At 40.0% G+C, this 27,752-nt stretch overlaps 1 protein-coding gene across 4 annotated transcripts; it reads right to left on the bottom strand.

The window, feature by feature from the left end:
- Nucleotides 1-511: 511 nt before the first annotated feature.
- Nucleotides 512-23,932, bottom strand: LOC127365795 (uncharacterized protein C21orf62-like). Of its 4 annotated transcripts, none has more exons than XM_051404279.1 (3): nt 23,748-23,932; nt 15,383-15,525; nt 512-7,632 (listed from the first exon to the last, which is right to left on the bottom strand). In XM_051404279.1, exon 3 carries the CDS (start codon nt 7,567-7,569, stop codon nt 6,805-6,807), a length of 765 nt encoding a protein of 254 aa, XP_051260239.1. In that variant the 5' UTR covers nt 7,570-7,632; nt 15,383-15,525; nt 23,748-23,932; the 3' UTR covers nt 512-6,804. The 4 variants fall into 4 exon arrangements, with proteins under 4 accessions (XP_051260239.1, XP_051260240.1, XP_051260238.1 ...); XM_051404280.1 differs by having other exon boundaries at nt 15,383-15,521; XM_051404278.1 differs by lacking the exon at nt 23,748-23,932 and adding an exon at nt 15,629-15,736.
- Nucleotides 23,933-27,752: the final 3,820 nt, after the last annotated feature.

The raw sequence follows: 27,752 nt of genomic DNA, 5'->3' as shown, positions 1-27,752 counted from the left end.
CCATCCTATTTGCTACTACTGGAAAATGTAATTGGTAGGTGCATTTAAAGTCAGTAAACAGTGAGCAACCAAAACCAAATGAAGTGGAGGGGCAGCCACTATCTCGGGGTAATCACAGACTATTACTTTAAATGTGAATTCAAATGTCAATATAGCCGTCAAAACTACAATCTAAAACTATAGAATTGTGGGAAATGCACTGATGAAACAGCCCTGTCGGAGGACTCTCATTTGGACCCCCCACAATATCTGCACCATGATTACGCCCTTGGTACTTTGTAAATATGGCCCCATGTTTAATGGAATAATAAGTATACAAGCAGTGATCCCAGAAATGGTTGAACAAAGAAATAAGAAACACGGACTGTGGGATTCACAGCAGTGGTGATGCTTTGGCAACAAACAAACAAACAAATGGAGACAAGCTACAGAAAGAAATGCATCCCCGAATCTCACATCAACTGTAATGTGACGATTAGGAATACTATGTAAGACAAAACAACCACAAAACCACTTTTTACAAACTTTTTATTATCTCAGACTATACAGAGAGAAAACAAAGTTTGTGGACAATCCACATCGTCTTTTCATGGTAAACAAATAAGCTCCAGGAATTTGCTTAAATAAGCCAAATTATATACAGATCAAACCTGCCAAACCATTTCCAAATACACAATCTGTTCCTTAAACAGTACATGATTCACCCATGAGTTGCCGAACGTGCCAAAGGTTGTAAAAAATGCAGATCTGCAGTGTGTACAAATCTTTAGGCAAATATAGCTGTGGGTTAAAATCATAGCAAATCTGTGTTTTACATTTGAACAATTACATTCCCTGATGCAAGTATTTAAGGTGCTGTAACGAAGATCAAGAGAGAAAAAAGAGAAAGAGATGGAAGTCGAGGCTCTAACACAAGAGAGTGATGTCAAACCTAAAAAACCCAGTGATCTCATTTTCACCCATTTTGTGGTCGAATGTTCCAGACGTTTTAAGACTTTGTGATGTGCGCTGACGGGAGCTTTCACAAAGTCTCACGGCCTGCCTTAAACATCCTGTCTGAAAACCATTAGAAGGTGGCTTGTGGAGGTGTGTAATCACCCCGTTCACCAGATGGGAGTGACTAAAGGCCAAATTCTGGCCCCCCAAAATGCTCGGTAAGTTTCCACCAGTGTTATGGGTGAATTAAGTTCCAGTCCGTTCCTGTGCTGAGTACTGGGTGTGAGTGTTGGCTTAAAGGCAACAAAAAGGTGTCCGGACTGTGTCGAAAAAGCTTAGAAGATTTGAGTACACACTCTTTTATATATATATACAGAGCGAATCACCTCTGCATGCTCTGGTTGTATTTTCTAAACCAGATTAAACTCAGCCTGTTGCATAATGAAATGTGTTTCCATTCAGCAAACAAAGAGCCACAGCTTAGTCTTGTTTCAGAAAAGGGGTATGGGTGTTTTTAGGCCAGGCCCAGACGTTAATGGTCACCATCCTGTTTCCATATCCATTTGTAAGAAAGTGCATTTAGTGCCAGGATGCAGCCCTGCCTGACAGTCACAGGGCAGGAAAAGTTAACATCAAACTAAAGAAAGATCTGGTAACGCATAAAAATTGTGTTATGTACGACTGGGCTGAAACAAAGCATCTTTGGTGGCCACAAAAGGGGACAAAGAAAAGAATAACTGCACTGACGTAAATGGAAAAACGGCCACATTCTTTCTGTAGTCATTATCTTTTTCACAGAGGACATTGTTGTGTCGATGGCTACAGTGTTGCAGTGTGGTGTAATGGCAATTTAAAAAGTATTATTTAGGATTTGCTTCTTTCCAAATACTCATTCAGAATCATACAATACGCATTTTCTAAATTATTGAATTGGCAATCTAGCTTTGAAACGTAAGCTTACTCAGCAGTATGTTGTGCATTTCTGTCCATTTCTTTAGAGATGGATGTGAATAAAAAATATTAATAGCCTACTGTTTTCAGCAGCCTTTTGCAGGAACCATGCATTTCCCACGAGCCCAAACCATCCTAGATTAAATCTTATCACTTTTAAGGCAAGTCGAGTCGTGCAAGAACAGAAAGTTGGAAAGATGACTTTAGAAGAAAGCCTTAGTGTATATCAAGGATAAGGGATTTACGGTGATGTATAATAAAAGCAATGATAAACTTCATGGAAGTTGTAGTTTTTTTTAAAGTTGCAATAACTGGTGTTTTTACATTAGCAATGGATCAAATGAGTATGTGAAAAGCGTTGGTTGCAGTATCTTACTTTGCAGTTTCCTTCAGCTCTAAAGTTTTTGCCGTTTTTCAACTCATTGTTTTATTTTTTTGGCCCACAAATGTACTGTTCTGATTCACTCTCACTGATAGCATAGCATAGTTTTTGGCCGCAGCGGTTTTCAGTAAAAGAAAACTCCGATAAATCCACTGTGCGCTACCTGCTCAGCACCAAACAACAGACAGACAACGTTTACAACTAGCTTGTGAACACAGTGGAGCTTGTAGCAGCTAAAGAGACAGATATTTTTCTCAGGAGTTGGCTGAGACCAAAAATGGTTGCTCTGTGTCTGCTGGATGCTAACACATTAGTCATCAGTATTGCAAGTTTAACTTACATAGCAATCTATTTTTAATATCAAATGCTCTATGAATATATATGTGTATAGCAAACTGCAGGAACATAAAGACTATTGACAGATATGAGGTAATGAATGGAATCCAATGAATCACAGAAGCTAGTGAAACAGTGGCCTGCAGGAGACGTAAGAACATGATCCTTTAGAGACTTATGGGCAATTTATGATATAAAGTGGGATTAATCTGATTCATTATAGTTTCATTAGTTCAGTTACATGTTGAGGGACTTCAGTAAGCTTCTCAAACCCCACAAGGTTTGCTGTCAAAAACAGCGTTGCCTGAAAAGTTACCAAATTTTTTATGCATGAACTGGAGGCACTCAGCATGGTGCCAAGTCCCTACACTGCGTTACTAATGAAGGCCAGTTTGTTTTGGGTGTGGGGTTGCAGAAGTCCTGCAAGTCATGAACTCTGTTGTTTTTTGACAACCTTTCCAACCTTTGGATTATTAAAACAGTTTTAATGCATACAAAAATGCACAGTAGATAGCTCAAATCATGGCTGCTTTTCTGGATTTTCACCTGACAGTGATATCTGCATTTATTTAGCTGGAGTTCTAAATAATTACAGAACAGTGATACAACAGTTTGCGTAGCAACTTTGTTTCACTGACAGTGTTTACTTGCACGTAATCAGTGCATAAATGAAGTATATACAACACTTGCAACACTTGCATCTCAACACATTGCATCTGCTGTAACTGTAAAGGATCTAAATGAACTATGACTATAGAGCGACAAATTAACTATGATGTTGCAAAAAGGGAGATGAATGCAAGCACATGCACACATACACACACAGACACGCCCATGTGCTGACGCCTGCAAACTTGCACACACACTCACACGCACACGCACACACACACACACACACACACACACACACACTCACACACACACACAGATGCAGAACAGTTTTGAATGATCTGCAGAACAGAAGTGTTGGCCCCGGACTGTGTTTGTGAGAGCAGCTTTAACAAAGTCTCTCACAGGATATGAGCTGGAACCAGAGAGAGAAAGAGTTCTTACATCCACTTTCTTTTTCAAACTGTCCTCCGACTTCTTTCTCGTTTGGTTAATGTGACTGCAAAAATATACAGACACAAAAACACAAACTGTTCAAGAAGTTCAGATTGACTTCTGATAAACAGCTGTGGAGTGACTGAATCAGGTCCAACATGATTCTGAGAACATTTCTCTTTTAGTTCCCGATCTTCCCTTACAGAGTCCTGCCAACTTGGCTTTAAGTGGGTTTAGGACCGTACAACTCATCCAACTCGTCAGAGAGTCAAAGTCATAGTTTTGATCCAAACAGAATGAGGTTTGTTGGCTGGTGAGAGAGGATCCTAACCCTGGGACTCTTGTTCATTGGGCGTCCATTTTAACCTGTTTCAAAACAACTTGTTTTATTAGGCCATCTGCACTCAATAAGGCCAGCTGGAAAAACGCAGCAGCGGATTGCAGCCTTCATAACAGTGAGCCTACTGCGCCTCTCCGTCAGCTCATACCACAGCGGACTGACACAGTCCTTGTCTTCTATTGTTTTGTTTTCTTATACATTCTTCTATCTGTTTGTCAGTTGTCGATATATGTCTTGACAACATATAGCTTTTGCTATAATTTACTTTATAAAATATCCTCAACAAAGCAGCACAACACTCAAAGCTCCCTCCCAGACACAATAGTATCATCCAGCTCTGGCGCAGACTCTGACCCCACTCTGGATAGTCTGGATTGGTTCCAGCCAGTGTTCACTGCAGTCAGCTGCCACAGTACATCTTGTTTTTTTATGATGCTCTATTGATCCCTGAGGCAGGAATTTGTCCTTTTGCTTTCTCCTTTCCCCACAGCACCTCATTCATTGAGACTGTACATCATTTCAACATATATGAGACCAGCCACATGTTGCAACTTTCCATAGAAATGCTGTTAGAAAAACATTTTATGTAACCAAGATGTTCGCCAAATGTGGCCTGGTTTCAGCCTGAGTGGGCAGACATCCTTTCACTGACTAATCCAGAGATGGATTAACCATCCAGGAGGAACAAAAAGAGATGGTCCCCAGTTGAGCAACCCTGACTAAAAAGTGCTCCTAACATATTTTCCACAGTCCCAGAAACAAACCATTTCTATGCTGGATGCCAGTACATTTGTGATAATTTGAACACAAATGTAATATCAACTGAAATATTAAGGTAGGCGAACCACCATTCCTCTAAAAGACATTATTATTTGATGATGGTGGTGGAAATGTGAAAAAGGTGGTATCTGCACATTGATCCATCATTTTCAGACTCCTCAAACCCATCAGTGTGTCCTCATGTCCTGCATGGAAGCATCTGCATCTGTTACGTTTCTCCACTCATTTATTCCAGATTTTCCAATCAATTGTCAACTCAAAACTCAAGAAACAACTGCAGCCAAAGTCTAGTCAAAGGCCTCCTCCCTGCTGTCTATGCTATCCTGCTGCCCCGATATATCTGACAACACCTGGACGGGAGCTAACACCCACTTGGCAGCTGGAAGCGGGATCTGGAACATCTCATCTCTCTTTGGGAGCGGGCGTGTGGTTTGTCTCGGATATTGTTCTAGCAGATGGCATATCAGCCCACAGCCTGTCTGGACAGTTGTGGCTACGGTTACACTGATCACACGTTCAGTCGCTGCCTGTCATCTGATCAAGCCAGGGAGTTTTCAAGGCCAGATGTGGAGTGATGTGATCTCAAAAAATAATGATGATGATGATGATGAAGTGATGATACTATGCTATACGGATTGTGTGTGAATTAATTTGAGCAAATTAAGTGTTGGACTGAATTTGTCAAACAGTCCTAAAGCATTAGTAAGTGCTTGTATCTCCATGGCAACGACTGCACATGTAGATGCAGAGGTCAGTAGCTCCTTCAAAATGGAATGATGTCTGATTGGGTTTAATTTTTAAGGGTTAAGCCAAGATTGTTTAAATCGACTGTATTCAGGAGATTTTGAGTATGACCTACGACAGGAACAGCCCGCAGTCATCGGAAAAGAAAGGGTGGGATTTGGATTAAAGAGCAGCGGACCTTAAGGACGAGCCACCCAGCAGGACCCGCTCCACGACAGCGGGTGATGATGCTCCAGGAGGAGAGGGAAGAGAGATGGATAGGAGCCATGCTGGCCCACCTTGGACTTAAGGCTGCTCCTGGCTAACGTCTGGTTTTGGCCGAAATGGGACTAAACAATGGGAAATCAGAGACTGTTGTGCCCACATCTTGACAGAGACCTGCTCCATCAACATCCTGGATCAAGCACTCGATTGGTGGACTGTGTTCCGAGTCGACAGGAGCCCAGGACCATATTCTCATCACTATCTAAAGTATAGATGTGTGTGTATATAAATAACTGCATATATTGATTTAGTTTATTTTATTTTTATTTTATATGTTATTCTATCAATTTGATTATCTTTTTCTATCTGTGTAGAATGAAGGAAACTACAAACTTTCATAAATACATTTCCTTGATTCCTTGATAAAGCCACCGGTTACTACTTTATAACCCCCTTTATAAAGAATCCCTTATTAAATTAAATCATTGGCTTCCTTAAGTGGTACCAACAATTGTAAGCAGAATGTGTTTTGTGCATGTAAAACACTCTCCTGTATGTAAGTCATAACAAGGATAAGAGATAATATTTATGCATGTAAACACACTGTTTGACCATAAATTGAAGCCCCCGTATGTACAGCAGTTCCAGAAAGATTAGCACAAGCAAATCATCGCCTCTAACTGGAGCATTAGGTTGTTAGGATCGGGGTCATTACAGCTTTCTGGTCAGCAAATATGGGGTGATACCCAGAATATGCTGTACTGTAGCTGGTGTAAACATAGCCAGACCGTGTGACTGTTTGCGGTACGAGTGCATGAATTTCTGCGCAGGGATGGAAAAACAGCAGCAGGAGTGTAAGAGTCAATAATCTCCGTAAAGAAAAAAAAGCATCAGGGTAAGAAAGATGTAAGCCTGTCTGTTCAAAGCCACATTTAGGCCAGAATGACAGTACAGCAGCCAGGCATACAAAAAGTCAATATATTCCACAGAGAATATGTCAGGTGTGCAAAAAAACATCCAGCTGTGTCCTCTATGATCGCATCATTTGTCGCTGCAAGCCTGACTGCGCCCTCCAATCAACTTGTTGTTAGTAGACAAACGTCATGAGCAGGTTCTCCTCTGGCTCTGCAGCCTGCTCGTCGGGGTCCGTAGGGTCTTCAGGAGTAGCAGAAGATGGCAGAGCAAAGGGCAAGGCCAGGTGGGGGAAGTGCTCAGAGAGTGTGTGAGCAGGTGGTCCCACAACAGTGTATGCCTTCAGGGCAGAGAGCCCGTTGAGAACTGCTGCATCCAGAAAGGTCACGTGGACGTAGGAGGAGAAGTCAAAGGAGAGGGCCTCTAGCTCCATTGCAACCCCTGCTGTGGGGGAGATTGTAATTTCCTGGTTGGGGTAGGGAGCTTCTGCTGCAGCGCTGTGGATCCTGAGGGTCCGTAGACCCAGCAGAGCCAGGTACTGACTGTCTATTGGTTTTATTCCACAAAAGGACAACCGCAAATGGCCAACCATGCTTCTGTTCAGCAGCTCCTCCAGGTCCCAGAGCTCCTTCACCCAGACGGTGAGTTGTCCAGGCTCTCTGAGCCCAGCAGGGGGCAGAGCAGAGCGCAAAACCGTGTGGCATCTGCATAGTGAGTTGGCCAAAGCCTCGTTGCAGTCCTGGACGGGTGCTGAGCAGCTGCAGTTCCGCAGGCTGTACCCCGGAGCGCCACTGTTAAACAACAGCGTGGTGTTGGCCGGCAGAAAAGTTTCAGATGTGGGCACAGAACTTGTTGTCCGGGTGACGGGGGTCAGGAAGAACAGCAACCACAGTGACCATGGCAACGAGGCAGAGGAGACTGTGTTTGGAGACATCTCCATGGAGATCAAACAGACTACATCTTCACCAAGTGGAGAGACTGGATTGTAGAGAGATGGACGAAGCTGTAAACAGATAGGAGCAAAGTTAGCATGTGCATAGTAAGTAATAAATGCCATACAGATAGACAGCAGTAGTATGACTAATGGGTACTAATAGCCACAATAGGACTGAGCATTTAAACGTTTGACACTCACTTTCATTAAAAAGCAAAGCTCAGCAGCATCAGACATTTACTCACCCCTCTATGAGTCACTCTGGCACTTTACTTCCCTAAAAGCACATGACACACAAAGAAAGTCTCTTTCTCGCTCTGTGCCCTGTAGTAACCTGCTTCTGCTCTGCGTCTGTATTTTTACAACATGTGGAGGCCAGCTTAAGACCAACAGCCAATTGAATTCAGCTCTTTATTTCCAGTCCAGCCCTGGCTTTCACACACACACACACACACACACACACACACACACACACACACACACACACACACACACACACACACACATAATTGAGCCACTTATTTCTTGCTCTCCAATTTTACTGGGGAGAGGTCCTTCCAGGCCCCAGGCTACTGCGGATGGCGTACGGCTGCTTATAAAGCACCATGCTGCGCTGTGGTGAAAAAAGGCAGCGGCCAGCCACATTAAATGTTGAGGAATAATGAAACACTGGCCTCTTTATTTCCTCATTCTGGAGCGGTGGAAAAGTGGACTGAATAAGCAGTCTTGATTCCAGAGTCAACTTTTCCCCACTCTGCTTTTTCTTTGGGAGAGCGGAGGACTTTCCAGTGTTCAGGTGCTACTTGGTTGCCTAAAAACCATCCATGAGATGCATTTGGTACCAGAGACACCATTTTTACATGAAGTCTTCATATTTGCATTGCGTCTTACACTTTACTGATCAATCCAATTATACTACGGTCTGAGTCAATGCTTTAATTGAGGTCTAAAATTTGCAGGTTTGTTTTTCTATAATACAAAGTAGTTTCAGCAAATCAGCCGGATTTTCCAAAGATGCAGAACTTCTTTCACCAAAATAACAAGGATGTAGGAGAAATGGAAAGCATTTCCTTTTATGACTATGATTATTTTTGTTATATTATCCCTGACACGGAAAGGATGTTGAGATGTTAACTTCATCGCTTACGATAAAAAATATGTTTTATTCAACCTTTTTCCTGGATAAAAACACTAAAACTAAATTAACCCTAACAATGTTGTATTGCAATTTTTGTACAACAAATAAAAATGAAATAAAAGAGTTGATTCAGCTGCTTGACCTGTTCAATAATGTCACATCTCTGCCCATAGTGTTAGCTAATGTGACTCCTCTGTGTAAGTTAGAAAGCAACAGATTTAAAGGTTCAGTGTGTAACATTTAGGAGCATCTGTTGGCAGTAATGGAAAATAATTCTCATAGATATGTGTGTATCACCTGAATACAGGTATATATATTTGTTATCTGAGAATGAGCCCTTTATATGTGTCACCTTCCATGAAGTCTGCTATGTTGAACTGCTCCTTGAACTCCCAACCTAGGGGCCAGGACGCCCATTTGGGGTCACCAGAGCTTCACAGGGGGGTCATAAGGCCATCTTGATTTTAAGGGGTGTACTAAAACATAAAAAATATACGCTGTAGGCCTGTATCTCAACATTTCATTTATTTCTGTAGAAAACTAAATTAAATTGTTTACTTAGATAATATAATGTATAATTGAAAAATAAAAAAGTTAAATACATAATACAGACCAGGCCAATAATCTGCTCCGTTCTACAACTTCCTGCAGTTATAACATTCTCTATTTGGGTTCATTGTACAGTTTATCCGCTATATAAAGGGTCGCCAGTTTACTCAATAATAGAAAAGGAGTCCCTTAAGAACAAGAGGTTGGGAACCACTGCTCTGAAACATTTACTCAGTGACTCAGAGTGTGCATGTGCAGTCTGGGTACTGACTCATTGGCCTTGACCACTTTCTCAATTAGTCTTTTCCTCACTCTTGTAAAACTGGATTACAGATTATACAAAAATAATTAGCGGCTTTACAAGACATACACACATTTTATTCTGTTTGAGGTACCCCTGCACTGTGTTTCTCAAGGAAACGCTTCCCCTCTCTCTACAGCCTGTTTACTAGCCACACGGGACATTATTTATAGAAATGTTCCCTGACTGTATTCCAGATTTCTTTGAAAGATCTTTTCCGAGAATGTGATATATAAAAAAAGACACATAAACATTGAGCATGTCGAATAACAGGCGTGGAGGATGAAAAAAAAAACATATTCTCTGGAAACTTTGGTCATGCTTTGTGAGAGTTGTGCCAAATGTAGTAAAAGCGTTAAACACCCAAAGTCAGTATCACATTTTCAGTCTTTCATCTGTGAGACAGTGTGATGTCTGCGAATGTCTTAGGTAGGTGGTATGGCCCTGTTAAAGTTTAAGTTTGCAACTAACTGAAAACAACTTGCTTCTATAAGTTTCTGTGGAGTATTGAAAACCATATGGAAAACACAGAAAATAGTTTGATTCATGTATTAATTTGAGATCTGATGTTAATCTGCAGTCAAGTGCTTCATGTACTTTGTTATTTTTGTCTATTTCCATTGCTTTTTGTTGCCTTTTGTTTTTAGGCTTTCCCACCTCAGCTGTGTAAAAACTTTTCTGCTATATTTGACTTTTTTTTCTAAATTTTTAACGTTTTCACTCATGCAAAAGTTGAAAAGGCACATAAAATCAAGTGGATGGAAACGCACTTAATGTGTCACTTATTTTTCACTTTATTTCTTTGTTTCATTTGGGTTTATTTAAGCATTTTAAATCTCCCATGTATTCAGCTTCAGTGAGGAACTGGAACATGCTGATACAGTCAGACAGGGTGGAATCATTTCATTTCAACAACCTTAAAGCTTCTTCAGGGGCGACAAAAGCCAGAAAAGTGGGTGTAAAGGGGTTAAACAATTTGGCATTAAAGTCCCATTTCTGGTGTCATGACTGTGCTGCTATAAATACACTTGACTTCACTGTGGTTGGTTTACAGTAGCAGCTGCCCTCCATACACACAGCCTGTCCTCTCCATCCTCCACCGTCTTACCTCACTGCTAATATTAGTCATCGTCTTTCCAGCTGTTCCCAGCGTCTGGCTCTCCCACACATTATCAGTCGCTTTCTCTCTCTTTCCATTCATCTGTCATTGCTCTCTCTCTCTCTCTACCAAACCCCTTCTTCACTTCACTCTCTCCTCCCCCCCATCTCTTTTGCTTTCCTTTCCTCCATCTCCATCTCTGTAATCCCTGCAACAAGCTCCAGCTGCAGGACCGGATGCTGGGAGGGAGGGCTGAGCGAAGATGAAAATCCAACGCTGAAAACACATTCCACAATACCTTAATGACAATGTGAGCGTGATACCTCGTGTATTTATTTTAATTCAACTCTCTTGTGAAGCATTTCTGTACATATATACGGGAGAAATGTTGCACATAAACCTCCTTTAAGTTGCTGAATACAGCAAGTGTCATGCTGTCTTTGTGATTCTCATCCCGTGTGTTTGTGAAAGCGAGAGTGTGTGTGTGTGAGAGACAGTCTGAAAGTGAGAGAAGAAAGGGAGACACGAAGAAAGAGAGAGTCAACCGGGGTGAAAGTGTTTGTATGTTTGTGTGTGAGGAACGAGTGCGAGGTGGCCCGGCGCTGCTCGTGGCTCCAGCTTGTTAAAGGAGAGGCTCATGCATTCCTCTGACATCATGCTCCACCGCAGGCACCCACCCTAATCCTCCCTTCCTCTCTCTCTCTCTCTCTCTCTCTTTCTCTCTACACCTCCATGTCACATCATCTCTTTTCAATGTCTCTCGCTCCTCTCCCTCTCTCTCAGCAGCTGCAGCTCCACACACTACTGCAGAGATGAAGTTGAAATGGAGGGTGGGGGGTTCATTTCCAAAAACGTCAAATATGCAGCGTAATGAAATGTAGAGCTTATTATATTATACTGTTTGGAATTCTACAGTTGACGCACTTAAAAATGAATTTTACTTTAAACAGAACTGTAGTATGCGAGTCCTAACTGAAAACTTATTTTGTATTGTCTCTGACTTGTCTTGGAATCGTTGGTAATTTTTTTAACTTCCTCCTTTAAAACAAAACCCTTTATGAAGTTTGTTTGTTCAAAGAATTAGTTATATATATATATATTAATATTGCAATTTCTTTCAATTTAATTTAAGGAAAACTTTCACAGCATAAGGTTAGGAAGTAAAGACATATCACGAGACACTTACACTGCCAAAAAAATATTCAAATGGGTGAGATGAAAAAGACTTATGCATTGTATTGCACATTTTATACCCTATCTCGGAAATAAAAAGGATTTCATAATTTGATAAAGAACATATAAGAGAAAATATATTTTGTCTAATAAGGAAATCTTTTTCAGTCATAATTTGTCTTCAATCTCATTTCATTGAAGAAATGGTGAGAAAATCTTACCGTGAACCCAGTATAGAATCAAATTGTGTCGAATTATGAGTTGACTGTGTTGTTACATCCCTATATAAAGAACACACTATCATTATGCATAAAATATGAGTAAAAACTCTTATTTAACATTTACAACACTACAATCAAGTGGTTGGAGGTTTAAACACAAAAATGAATACAGAGTTCTCGAGTTTGTCTCTCTTATTTGGGCTCAGTCTTGACTTGGACTTGAATCTTTCTGGACCCCCAACTAGTCCTGGTCTTGGACTCAACAAAGGTGGTCTTAACAGCCTTGCCCCCATTTTTCTCCCCACATTTCCTGTCTGACTCTTACTGTCCAATAAAGGTGAAAATGCCCAAAGAAAATGTTAAAAAACAAAATCTTTTATCAAATTAGAATAAAACAGTAAACAGCACAACTTTATGAAAAAAACATGAAGCATGGTGTCCTGGTGACTCAGTAGGCAGTGAGCTCATCCTGCTTCCCATGTCTATAAAACATCTAATGATGCACAGCCAAGGCCCTCCACAACTACACAACAACATCTAATTTGTTGTAATTACTGCATTTAGGATGAGGTTGGTGTAACAATTTGTTAGTCTGTCTCTCAATACTTCCCTACTGAGTCTGTGGCACTCAGTCCATCGGTTCCTATACTGAAATCATTAAAGGTAATTCTCTGTAATGGCCAACAGGAGCTCCATTGGCTGCAATAAAACCTGATACCATGCAGTCTTATGGATTAATGAGCCAACTTCTCAATTGATTGATGGGCTCAGTAAACAGTTTCCTGATGAGTTTATGGTCTCAATCTCTAGTTTCAAGTCTTCTTCCATACAGCATGATGTTCATTTAGTAAATGATGGTCCCATTTAGAGTAAAACAGACAAAACTGACAAGTCATTCTCATTAAGTCCGTTCAGCTCAGCGAGTTTCTGTTGTTTCTCCGCATGAAAAATTCTTTTTCAACACACACACAAAAAAGTGAACTCCCCTGAAAGCCATGGTATAGTTCGCACACTGATCATATTTCACATCTGTAAAGCTGCATTAGCAATTAACAGTGCAAATAAATCCTAAAAATGTGTATGTTGTGCAAACTAATAGCACATACAACAGGTTTCACTGTTGTATAGTAGTTCATCCAGAGTTTACTCCATTGCGTGTTCCCATAAAGAATGTTTATGTGTCTATAACCTCCTCTCTCAAACTTGTATACAACAGTTCTATGCAGTGGCAGCTGCTGAAGATGTCCCCCTTCATGCATTTTTCATGCATTAGGACTGAAGGCGGTTTATTTTTATTGACTGTTGTACAGTAGAAAAGTTAGCAGGCTGTAAAACAAAACTCCAGAGTCTCATAACGGGCTAATCTCCAGACCGCTCTTGTTAGTTTGCTCGGATACAATGAGAGCAAAACTTGATTTTCCCAAACTATTTCTCTTGGGTACGAAACACAGCGGAGCAGCAATATTTCAACGAAGAGCAGGACCATGACAGTCTACATGTATTGAGGCAGAACACAAACAAGTACCACAGTCTCACAAATAATTTAATCTACATTAGGTTACTATTTATTTATTATTTATTTTATATATATTTATTCCATCAATATACATTTGATACAAGTATAAAACATGTATCTATATGCTTCAGAAGTCCAAGAGGTGCTCAAAATGAAAATCTAATTCACATCCACAGCAAAAAACCTGAAAAATGTAAGGGAATAAGGGAATAGAAATTGTACAAATGAGAACCTTTTCTTTCAATTTGATTAGATTGGTTTTAGACAAATTGTATACGTCCAAACTAAACAACACAATACATTAGTTGTCCACGACCTCTACAGCGACACACAGAAGCTCTTTCTGATCAGACGCCGCCAGGACGACGTCACTCTTTCTAAAAATGTTAATAAACACAAAAATAAAACTGTTTTCTAATGTGACAACTTTGTTTGGTTCAGGAAAACATTCATTCATCGTCATGGTTACAATAATAAATACTCACACTACAATGGCCAATGTTTCAGGGCTTCCGGAGTAGCCAGCAGATATCTGAGCCAAGATTTCCACTTCCGTGCTCCTGTCATTGTGTACAGTCCGATTACCAACTTGAGACACGAAAAAAACCTCCAAAACTATCTGTTTGATTGCAGATAAATAAATAAAGAGGCTAAATCATTATCAGATAAAAGCCGATGGGTTCTGAGATATTCCAGCCAAAGCGTTTCAAATCTTTTGCTCTGGACTGACCGAAGTCCTCCAAAACTACCCGAACTTCAGATGGAAACCAAAACTAATCTGATACCAAAATCTTGTCCCTTGCCTACAGACTCTGCAGTCATATGCAGATCAGAGATTACAAACAGATATCTTCATATATAATCAACATATAACCATCATATAAGGATCTATAACATATGACACATTATTATATCACACTATTATAAATCACACTATTTCCTGCCTTCCTCCCCAAAAGTCACATATTCTGAGGCCGCTAAAAGGCTGATCTTACCACACAAACCAAAAGTCTATTGTCAGTTATATTTGCCCACATTCATAGATTCAATTATTTTATATATTCATATGCAATTACACATTAATATATATAGTTTTTAATACAATGTAAGCAAGGAGTTTTACTTCTTGCTAGCATATTTGTTTGGAAATGTCCTGTCCAACCTGGGAAACATGTTAAAAACTGTTTATATATTTATATATATATACGATGGAGAGATTATATTTTTATTCAGGTGGTTTGAAGAGTCTTTATGGATTCTGGAAATAGCCAAACAGTATAAACTGTGGCAGTGTTGTTAAATCTGTGCTTTTGAAAGATCACTAGGTGTATGTACAGTATGTGAATGTATCGTCAGAGTAGTGAAGTGTGTGCTTTGTGATTTGGCTGAACTGACCCCTGAAGAAAATACATAACTTAAGTTTTTAAATTGCAACTACATGACAACTTTTGGGCATTGGATTAGCAGCACTGTTCATTTTCCGATCAGGCGATAGAAACAGAATGGGTGGTTTGGCTGACAGATTACATCACAACTCAGCTGTCTGTAGGCTTCTCTCTGATTTCAGTGCCCATATGTTTCTAATTAGAGAAATGAAACCTGAATAATGTCCTACACCAAATGTTCAGCTGCCTTTGAAAATGAGGGTCAGTTTTCGACCCCTGATTACAGGCTCAAAGCACAAAGAAACATCCCCGTTTACAGCATGTGTGCAGAGATTTCAGCAGCACACATGTGTTCTGTACATGCAGCAGAAAGAAAGGAGTGATGAAACAAGTCGCCCATGTTGCAGCACATGTGCATGTGAGTGTGAGGTACTTACGTGGACAGCTCAGTGCTGGTTAAGGAGGCATGCTGCTGCCGTCTGATTCCAGGCTGATTGATCCAGCTTCCTCAAGCGGTGAGAGCAGCAGCAGCAGCTTCCACATCTGTCTGCAGGTTGACTGGAAAACCTCATCTGTCTGTCTGACAAGATACAAGAGGGAGGGGGGGATGGTTAGGATGGAGGGAGAGAGAGAGAGAGAGAGAAGGAGGGAAGGAGGGGGAGGAAAACAAAGACAGGTCTTACTCTCTGGACACTGGATGGATGTATTTCTCTTCACATGTGACAGCATGGCAGACTCAAACACTCTGTCCATTTTTTCTCTGCTTTCTTCTCATCTTTTTTCCCATTCCCTCACCCCTCAGCCCACTCTCCTCCTATTTTGGGACCCGCCTCTCATTTTCCAAGGGAGCAGTTTTTTACCCCACATAGAATCGCTGTGTTTGCTGCCATCTTGTGGCCCACAGTACAACTGAACTACTAAAACTTCTACTAGACCAATCATTTCTTCCAAATTAAAGTTGTTGTAAGATCTTTGTTGGGATCTGTGTGTGTATTTTATTTATCTTTTATTCAAACAGAAAGTGTTTTAAAAGAGAGACTTGGCCATTGTTACTATGGTTTTATAAGATCCACAAAAACATCATAATAAGGGTCCATATATGGGTAGTTTTTTAGGGATTGCACATCAAGCTTCTGGTTAGTTTTTAGGGTGAAAGCAAAGCTGCTACTATACAAAGGTGTGCAACCACGCTGGTGCACCAAAAACCCCAGTGTGTTCACAGTGTGGTACAGCGACTGGTTTGTGGTTATTTGCAAGGGAATGCTGCAGCACCTGTCCTCCTGTCTCTGACTAGATAAAGGCCCTTTTGGTTATGTGTCACTGTTTTCTTTGTGGTTGCCTGTTCTTGTGACCCCGTGAAATCTGACCTACAGTGTCACCACATTAACCTTATCTCTTTCACTCCACACTGTCTTTCAGAGGCTGTAGCGATGAAAATACTAGTATCATTCTAGCATGTTGAGAAGGGGGCTAGATGGAACTGAATGGAAACACTGGCATGACCATTTTCAAAGGGCTCCTTATTGACCTTATCTATACAAATGTAGTATTTAGCATGTGGTGTGAATGTACTATTTTTTGTGTATTTGAATATTTCTGCATACTGGAGTCGCTGTATAGTATTGCAGCCACTGGGAACGACTGGAAAACTGAGACACATACTTGCGTTGCAACCCTTGCATAAGTCAGTGCTCCACTTGTGCAGATTACACGTAAACCGTATCAACCCATGGAGCAGCTGACTTCCCCTCGCATCTCTCTTCATGTCTTTTTACAGTCCCCCCTTCTTGTCCTATATCTAGACTGCTGACTATGTATACAATATGTATAAACTGTTCACTTCCCCATGGCCGGTGGCGCTTCCTTCTGGAAACGTATGTGTCTGCACGTATTCTAAACAAACCACCTCTCTCCATGACAATGCTGCTATTTATAAAGCTAAATCTGTTTAATTATATTTATTACACTTCAATCCATAAAGAGAGAACGTATTTCCCACAGTCACCCTTCCCTTGTAATTATATGGCTTCTTCCTTTTTTGTGGACAGCTTAGTGCACAATGTGGGAGGAGATTGCCTTGTGAAGACAGGGTTATGGCAGTAAAAAGACCATTAGACTATAAACACAGGTTTTTATGACACATAACTTCATTTTGATATCATTCAAAAGAGAAGAGAACACATTTAATAAACTTTATAGCTTTGAATTTGTGTGTGTGTGTCCCTCATTAGATCAGGAAGTTGTCTGTTTAGGAGACAGCCGGGGGTTAAGGTAAAAGAGTGAGGTCAAGCTGAAGAACAATATTTGTACAGCAACAGCTGTTGTTGGTAGCAACTGAACTAAAAAAATGTAACCACCAGATCCCAAAGAGCGGGTGAGCAGAGCAGATGGAAAAACTGGCTCTTGATTCTCTAAAGCAGTGAAATAACTTCCTGTTGGGTTCCCGTGTTGGCGAGGACAGACAAGATGGCAGCCAGGGGTGGAGCTGTGTGCACCAGAACACCCAGTACTCCCAGAACCACGATGCTGGGTGGAGGGACAGATGGCAGCTGGTGCATTACGTACTTTATTCAACTAAAATAACTGACTGACTGTCATTTGGTTCTGTAAAGGACAGGGTAGTAATGTCACAACAGTTTCCTTCTCTCGCTTCTGTCAAACCTTATTTCCATAAATATACTTTAGCTGCACTGTGCGGTGTAAGTATAGCCTGCTGCTGTTACACTACCAGGTAATCTGCTAACTGGATGCTAATCAGTGCTTAGCATGATGCTAACAACACATGAATACCATGGAAAATCTCTTAGGGAGAGTGTTACAGTGCGCAGGAGTTAGCATGAGGCTAACAGCATAAAATAGACACATAAGAAATTAATTGGCACATCATCAGCATATCAGCGTATCATCCTCTGCAGCCCCATATGCAACAAACTGTGATACACTGTGTATTCTGACTCCTTTCTATCAGAACCAGCATTAACTGTTTCAGCAGTTTGAGCTGCAGCAGCTCGTCTGTTGGATCGGACCACACGGGCCAGCCATCTTGCATCTATGTTACATTATTGTACATCCCCTGGACTACGACAGCGGGTGAGCTGTGCGTAGAGGAGGCTTGTTAATAACTAAAACGAGACTTTATCCACCGTGTCCACCAACATTTCTGTCTTTTCCTGTGGAATAATATAAATACGTCACCTCATCAGCTCTTCCGATCAGCCTGATTAAACTATTTAGAGCTAATATTGGCTGATAATTGGTTGCAATCAAACTGGGCATCTGACTTTTAAACATTCCTTTGTGTGCCCACATATAGTGGCTGTTTGAATAGCTCACCATGTCAAAGGGCGGCTGTTTCTGTATTCTGTGTCAAGAGTACAGACAGATAAGCCTAACCCCACCACCTGTTATCACAAGTACCACACTTTGTGTGATGTCAGCTGAGCCCTTCGCTGATAAAGGCCATAAAGATCCAATAAAAAGCTCCCGAAAATGTACTTAGAAGACCTTTGAGTTAATTATTCAACCACAGTTAGCGGTGCAGTCTGTTTTGAATGTTATGTAGAGTAAGAGAGAGTAGAGTAGTGCTGAATAACAGCAGCAACTTTTTATAAAATTTTATTATACCGATTTACATCTGATTTACATGTATTTTATTGATTGATTTTATTTACTTAGGTGTCTTTATGGGATTACAAGCCACTTAAACAATATCAGCCAAGATGGTCACATGGCAAATCATAATGTACAGTTTCCAACATTCAAAAAAGGAAACATCTCATAAGATTCAATTTTCATGAGCAAAATGTCCAATTATGGTGGATACAGTGCTCTCGTGCATTTTTCTATAAATCTTGATAAAACTAAAATCTCCTCCTGAAAGAACCAAATCAACTCTTCAATTCACTGTCAGACAACCAAAACAAATGAGTGGTTCTTCATTTGGATTTTTTCCCCACAAAATGAAACCAAAATGATGAGTCAGAAATGCAAAAAACTGTTGTGTTGGTAAAGATGCAGGCAAAATAAGGAAATGCTCATGTCTGCTATCAGCTGATGTCTGCAGGCATCAAAAAGGTCAGTGGTTCTCAAGCTTGGGGTTGGGGTTCCCACTAGGGGTCGCCAAAGCTTCATGTGGGGGTCAAGGTCTTCATGATTTTATGAAAGAAAAAGATGCAGTAGGACTATAACTCAGCATTTTGTTTAGCCTCGTCCTGGATTATAAATGTAGTCTGTTCAGTTCAAACAACCAAAGTACTAATAGAGCAATGAGTGAAAAACACTGAATTTGTCAGAAAAGAAGCCTATTAAATTTGTAAGATTATTAGAAAATAAAAAAATACACAGACAAAGAATTGTATACAAAGTTTCTAAAAATATCAGGAAAACTAATCTCTGATCAAAATAATTCACTCCAAATTCATCCAAATCGCTCGTTTTACACAGACTTCCTGCTGTTTGGGTTCAGTGCACTTGTTCTGTACTGTTACTGTGATGCTTTGAGTAAACTAAATGACATATTTTATTGACATTTCATATTATATTCAATGACAGAAAAGGGCTCCCTTAAGAAAAATGGTAGGTGGGTAACGAAAAGCTATTAATAGGTTACTCTGAATGCTGCTTTGTCATCTTACACACCCACCCAAACCCGCAAAATTTCCCAGGCAGTCGACCTGAACCTGTGGGAACCTCTGAGTCAGCTCATGGTACAAGATGCAAACATTATTATTTGTTAGTGTTTCATTTTCATTCTTCTGTAACTTCAATCATTGTGCATTGTATTGTTGTGTGTGGTCCCATGTGCCAGTGCCGAAGATGAATTTCCATTTTATGTAAATCTAATAAAGACAATAAAGCAGTTACACTATTTATTATAAAATACACTAAAAAGTACACTATCTGTACCAGATACTCGTTTTAGACTAAGGCACTAAAACTAGAGTAAATGTAATCAGTTACATTTCACGACTGCCAGTGATTTGTGAGTACAAAGGGGGAGAACAGTCTCAGTGGGATAAAGCAAGATGCAGCAGTCAGTTATATAACAGAGCTGATACCTGAGAATGAAGCGTTTAAAGCACCATCCCGTCTGTTTTTACAGTCAACACTGTCTTAATAATGAGTTAACAGAGAGTGTTATTGTGATACGTCTGTGTAAACCTTTTAATGACAACACGAGGAGCAAATGTACAAGTTGGAGTTGTGTGTAATACGGGCCTTATTTCTTATGATGGAACAAAGCCAATAATAGCACAAACCGTGACGCCTTTATGCACATTTCATTATGTGGTAATCCTTTCTCAGGCACGCCACTTCACCTGGGAAAGCTAGACTTGTTTTTCTGTCATGTCGAGGGGATTGTTACAGTTTTTCATTGTTCATTTTGTAGCTTACTTAAATTATAATATTGGCTTTTAATACTCATTCTAATGGCTTTATTCTGTGCTTCAGAGAGTGGAATAAAGCACTTAATAACCATGTCAACCTATTACTTGAGTAACATCAATCCACTTCGCTCCTGTCCACACACCCATGTCTCACACACACACACACACACACACACACACACACACTCACTCACTCACACACACTCACTCACTCACTCACCCACAGATTGTTGCAGTCATACAACCTTAGCTGGAAGTGGTACCCTTTAATTTACTTTTTGTAAATAATTGCTTTCATGTTGCTATTCTTTGAATTCTCACAACTTCTTGGAAGAGGGGAGACCACAGACTCACTCTGTCTCTTTGACAAACACACACACACACACACACACACACACACTGTGTTTGTGAGAGCAGCTTTAACAAAGTCTCTCACAGGATATGAGCTGGAAGTGTCAATGTACATCACAATATTGCTTTGTATGTGTGACTCTCTGTCACACACACACACAACTTACACATTTTAATATAGTCTTAAATTAACTTAAATATTGGCTTTTAATATTGAATATAATGGCTTTATTCTGTGCTTCCAAGTGTTTCCATTTACTGAACATACCCTTTTTAATCACTTGGATGAAGCACTTAATAACAGTGGAGCTAGTAACTCAAAAAAATAAATTTCTTACTCATTTAAAAAGTAATATTATTACTTTACTCAATCCCTGCTAACAGTAACTAGCTACACTATTAGTTATATTACTTTTCTGCTACTCCCTAAAAAATAGGGAATAGTGTATTATTACTAAAATTAATTAGTAATTAGTTACACTACTAGTTAATGGGGATAGTAATGTTATTAATGAAATATTATTAGTAATGAGTTAATGCCCAACACTGCTTAACAATTATGTAAGCCCATTACTTCCTCAATCCACTTGATTCACATCCATGTCTCACACACACACACACACACACACACACACACGCTGCAACCTTAGTGGTAAGTGGTGCCCTTTCATTACTTCTTGTAAATGATAACTTTCATTTTGTTCTTCTAATTCTCACAACTTCTGGGAAGAGGGGAGACCACAGACTCACTGTCTGTCTCTGACGCACACACACACACACACACACACACACACACACACAAACACGGTACATGGGTCGCCAGCTCCTCCCACTGAGCTAACCGGGTGCCCAATATTGCATCACCTTTGTATGTGTGACTTAAGCAGCTGCACAGTACGTCACTGCTCATCATAGCAGGAAACTGCAGAAACATTATGAGGAACAAAAGAGGAAGAATTCTTTAGAAGCAGAATGCATTAATGTAAATACAGACCTCTGGTTTCATCTGGTTGACTGATGGCTGCTGAGACTCGAGACTGTTACTGCAAATAAAACCACATTAGAAACACCGTCCTTGTTGTGTAGTTGTTGTTTTCAGTATTGGATGTTTACTCCTTTCCTAAATGTGAAATTGAAAGTGCTTACGTCTGTGAGATTGAGTGCTGTGGTCAAAACAGGAAGTTATCTACAGACAGCTGACATTATCTGAAGGTTAAAGGTTCCTTTTTTTATGAGACTTAAAGGGGAACTTCGGCAGATTTTTACCCGACACTAGAGGTCACAGAGTACTGTCGATAGGAAAAGCAACGACCAAAACCGGTGCTAGCAAACTGGAGAACCTGCAGCTAATGGCCAGAGCTCCCAGTTAGTTATAATACACTTCTTGGGGGCATATCCTAAAGAGTGCCTTTTGCTCCTCTTAACAGACACAAAATGCAATTAAAATGTCTGTGCAACATGATCAGGGCCCTTACATTCCTTTTCAACTCATACGTTGTGCAGAAACCGTACAAAACAGTCCTGTCGCCTACCTGTTTTTCCACCGCTCGCGTCACCGAAAGCCCAGAATAATCGACTTCAGTGGAATTTCACTTGTTGGAGGGAAACGCAGATGAAGAAATTGTTGCAGGAAGTGTGCAAATCGGAGAGTAGTGTGTGAAGACATGGACATTTTTGAGGGGGGAAATAAACTTTTTTTTGTCGCGAAGGCATTATCTCTGTGATCGATTATTCTGGGCTTTCGGTGAAGCGAGCAGTGTAAAAACAGGTAGGCCACAGTACTGTTTGTACGATTTCTGCACAACGTATGAGTTGAAAAGGCATGTTGTTGTCACGTAAGGGCCCTGATGTTGAGGGGATGTTGCACAGACATTTTAATTGCATTTTGTGTCTATCGACAGTACTCGGTGACCTCTAGTGATCAAGACTAGGGTAAAAATCTGCCGAAAATCCCCTTTAAAACAATAATATAGCAGCAAACAACTATATATCAAGATCTAGTGGATCTGAGCAGTGACGTCACACTGTGTCTGTGTGTGCTGCTATTTGTCTAAGTGAGACTGCTGAAGCCTCATAATAACTTCAGATAAACCCATCATTTACAAGGGAAGTACATTAGGAATATGCATCTCATAATGCAGCGGTATGAACAGGAGGATTGGATGAGGGTGCAAAAGCATGCATGACACCCTCAGTTTAAAGATCCCCTCCAGATATGTATACAAATAGTCTGCTTGGAACAATAATGTGTGTCTTTTCTGCAAAAAAGGAGGTAAAAAAAAGGCATCTAGTCCTTCTACCTCATTAAAAATGTGAGAATCTAGTGTGCAAATGTTGCAAATGCAAATCATTTCTAAAGTTTTCCTGCTGGACACAAGAAGTCTCCATCCAAGTCCATTTTCACTGTGTGTGCACTGGTGGCTTCAGGTTTCTACATCACGCATACCGGACCAGGACTGTTTACCAAACTATTTGGGATGTCACAAATCACACTTGTAGGCTCTGCGGCTTAAAATCTGATTTTCAATGAGCACAGACGAACTCTGCACACACATCATTCAAACATCAGTAAGTAACCTGCTGGAAAGTAACATTATTTACAGTTACCATATACTTGAATATTTCTATTTCATGCAACTGCACTCATCCTACTACATTTATCTACCGCCTTAACATGTTACTTTTAGATTCTGGTTTTACACACACAATATATAAGGAGTATATATCGAGGAATACAGTAAAATATGTGAGTATGTCTGCCACTGTCAATATCAACATTCTTAATCCAAGTGAATAAGGCACAATGCCGGACACACTGAGTTTGCAGACGCTGAATGTGTTGTGTGTATATCTGCATGGATATTCCTGGGTTTGATCCTTTAGTTGCATATCGTGCGAGCACAGAACGATGCCACTATTTACATTTGTTATGCACGGAGAGAAAAAAATCACTTCCCAGAAAAAGCACCAATGATTTGAAGCACTGATTTTGACCTTGCATGCTAGCAGCTTTGTGACACATGTAAACACTATTCCAGCCTATCAGAGGTAAAATTCATCGTACCTCTGTGACAATGAGACTTCTGTTTCTCCGTCCTGTTCACTTTGCGTCTGTGAGGCGCTTTCCAATCTCTGTAGAGCTGAGCTGAAAATCCACAAGGTCACCTCTAACAGTCGAGTTAGCCACTAAATACCCCCCTCCAACCACCCTTTCTTTATTCATCTCTACCCTGCTCTCCCTCCTTCTCTCTCTTTCTTTTTTACCCTCTGTTTACTCTCCCTCTGCTGTAACCATGGTAGCATGGTAGCATTCCTTTGCTGCACTGTGTGTGTGTGTGTGTGTGTGTGTGTGTGTGTGTGTGTGTGTGTGTGTGTGTGTGTCTGTGTGTGTATGTGTCTATGTTGCACTGAAACACAAGAAACATGTTTTGTGGATTTGTGAGCCATAGCTGTACACCTCTGCAGACAGTAAGCAGTTTCTTTTTAAGCTGCTGTGCTGTCAGTATCAAACGCATAGTCAAGTGTCTCTTTCATGTTTTAAGATGTTTCATGTTGTTTTTTTAGGTTTTCTGATGTTTTTTTTAGTTTTTTCTGATGTTGATGCGAGTCAAAGGATTGCAGCAATGTGCACAAGACACATTTCCCCTCTGGGACACTACTCTACTCCCTCTACTCTATGTATATCCTGTTTGTTTAATCCATTCAGAAACTGAATGTAAAAGTGAATTAATTTTCGATCTACAGACGCAAAAAAGTACCAGACAATTTCTAGAAGATACCTACTTGATTTGTCACAGACTGGTTGGTTGCAGCCTCATTAACTTCAGATAAACTTTGGAAATGCACTGTATCTTTGCACAGAGTGAGGACTGGGATTGTGTTGCATTGGAAATGCTTCTCTTAATGTACGGTATGAACAGGAGGAATGATAACGGGAGGCAAAACCTGTTTCAGTGTTCATATGGGCATCTGATTATTGGATCAAAGGTCCGAGTGTGTAACATTTAGGAGGATCTATTGCTATTGCTAGGAATGTAATGTAATGTTCATAGGTATGTTTTCATTGGTGTCCCCTAATCACCTGAAAATCAGAATTGTTGTGTTTTTGTGTTTTCTTTGTCCCCTGAGACATTTTTATCTCCAGACAGAGTGTTTCCTCATCCACAGAGTCTACAGTGTTTCTCCAGTAGTCCCGAACAGATAAACTGAAGATAGGGGCCTTTGGAGGCCACCGTCATTTTTCCTATACTCTTGGAAGGCCGAGCTGTATTCTAATGGTTGCAGTCTGCAACTTCACCGCTAGATACGACTGAATCCCGCACACTGGTCCTTTAAGACCAACTTGAAAACTTGTGAAGCAAAAACCAGAATCACAACTGAGAACTGCATCAGTATGATCCTTGTCTTTTCGCCTGTAGTATAAATAACAGCTTTAGGTTATAATTGCATTAATTAATTAATTAATTGTCACACAAAAAAGTAATTTGATGTGTGCTGTAATCTCTGTGTAACATAAGCCTGTGTACATTTTGTTAATGATGGTCAAATTCATTATATACAAAATATTGTCTCACAACAACAAAATAGCAGCTATTGTATTCATGTGTGAGGATGTGTGTCCCCATCCTCACACATGAATACAATTAGGTTCATTGAAAGCACAATTCTCGACTTTACAGTCATACCTTATTTCTGCAATTCCAGTTCTTTTTAGGGACCCCAGTATGCAGAAATACTCAAATACACTAGACAAAAATTACATATTAGACAGATCTGAAATCTGCATCATGTACACTACTGAAATTCAACATTTGTATGTCTGATATTAAAAGAATTACACACAGAAGATTAATGACAACTTATCTCATGTAAATAGAGATTTATTTACAACATGTATACAGTATAAACAGTACATAGGAAAGACAGTGCATGTCCATCAGTCGGATTACGATATAATTAACTGTACAGTACTTTTAAAATTCTGTTGTCTTGTTAATTCCAGACACAGTCTTTAACTGATGATTAATAACAGCTGGTTGGAGAACAGGGCGATCCGTGACTGAACCAACTGAATGCTAAATCTGAATTATTCCTCTGAAAAACCCATCATACAGTAATAACTGTGACATTTTAGAGATCTTATAATGGAGGATGTTGAATGGAGTCCATGTAGCTACATCAACCCGACACTGACTGTTTAGATGTCTTGCCTGTGCACTACTTCTGAAGTGATATTAAACATGAAATATCTGGGATCACAGTGGAAGCATTATTGACATTCACATTAATTATTAATGCTGTATTTAATTTAAACCAAACCCATTGTAACATGAACACCATTTACCACAAACATATACATTTCATATCACAAGTAGTTTTCTTAAAACAGATGTTGGAGAGTCTTGGAGTCTGTCTCTTGGTTTCATGACTGAGATCTTGAACCAACTGCCAGACATTGTTCTCTTAGTCCTTATTGTTTGTTTCTCTGAGAAACTCAATATCTATACAACTGCAGGTCCCTTTTTTTTTCTTGTAAAATAAAGTTTGAAGGCAGTGCCGAGTCCAGCACAGAGAACCAGTAGAGCAGCTGCTCCCAGTCCAACATAGAGTCCAACCTCTTCTCGATTCTCTGGTTGTGGTCTCTCAGATGGTTTATGAGGTTTGGGTTCATCAACAGCTGAACAACCAAAAAAATCATTATTTACTACTTGACTGAAAATACGATATCCATATAAGTAAAGACATTAATAGTCTGCAACTTTTCCAGTACAAACATCAGACAATATCTAGTTATAGCTTCTCAAATGTAAGGATTTGCTGCTAGCCACTGTTTCATGGCTCTAGGTAGTTATGATGGAGAGTTTTAGCCACATTAGCAGCACAGCTCTGTCCCAAAGAATACATTTTAACTTCGGTGATCCACTAATGTTTCTTTTTGTGCCATAATCAGGTATAAATATTAATTTGTCCAAAACACGGTGGTAACTCAACTCAGCTATAGCTTCTGTTAAGTGCTAATTAGAAAAAAAAATCTGTTTGATTCTGAGCATGGTTGTTCAGTACAGCCTCACAAAGCTGTTGGCATGATTGTAGACTTACTGAATTTTACTGAATTAACTTACCAGTGACATTGAGCTGACATTTACCCAAGCCAACACCATCATTAATTTTCACATCACACAGGTACGGGCCAGAGTCTTCAGTCCTGAGTTTGGACACATGGAGTCTGATTTTTCCTTCTGTGAGGACGTCTTTGTCACACTGGACTCGTCCTGCAAACTGTTCATCCTGAGACTCTGGGACCTCGACACCTTCATGTAGATGATACAGGACTGGATCCTTTTGATCAGTAATCAGTTCACAGAAGATATAAAGGGAGTTGTGGGAACTGTCGGTGTTGGTTGTGAACATCCATTCCAGTGTGACGTTATTGTTCTCCTCTGCCTGATAGGAGGTCTGTGTCACATTCACTACAAATGTTCCTGTTGAGGAGACAGAGAGGGAAAGTGAGGACCAGACAAACTTTAATATGTCGAGGTGTTTCTGTAGAGAGTCTAGTGATGTTTGTCAAATGCAGGCAGGAATTGAATTGTTCATTTAACTGATTCATTGATAACAGTTCACTCTTATTCATGGAAACCAAAAGAGTACAAAGATACTACAGTATAACAAAGTTTATAATAATAAATACAATCCAAGCAATAACTGAAGATAAATGATCTTCCTGATTTCAATATCTGCAGATATTATTACACACAGATTTAAAGATGAAAGTCTGACTGTGTACTTTCTACTTTTCTCTGTACAGATAATAAAGTGAAGGTATAAACTAACCACAGATACATGTCAGGTCCATGAGCAGCAGGATGTTGAAGATCATTATTTCCCTGTGAAAGGAAGTATAAGTTCAATCATCACATGTATGAGAACACATTTACAGTCTGTCTTTAGGCATTACAATACTCCTGTGTATTTATTATCCTGCTTATTACACACAGCTGACCAAAGGATTTCCTCATTGGACACAGAGCTTTGATGCTGATAAAAACAAAGTGAACTACAACCACAG

This window comes from Dicentrarchus labrax, unplaced genomic scaffold, assembly GCF_905237075.1.
Source record: "Dicentrarchus labrax unplaced genomic scaffold, dlabrax2021, whole genome shotgun sequence".
Classification (NCBI taxonomy): Eukaryota; Metazoa; Chordata; class Actinopteri; family Moronidae; genus Dicentrarchus; species Dicentrarchus labrax.
This window is presented reverse-complemented; position numbering and strand designations above follow the sequence as displayed.

Bases quoted from the DNA above. Each gene is read 5' to 3' on its own strand.
- LOC127365795 (XM_051404279.1), bottom strand. From the start codon at position 7,569: ATGGAGATGTCTCCAAACACAGTCTCCTCTGCCTCGTTGCCATGGTCA.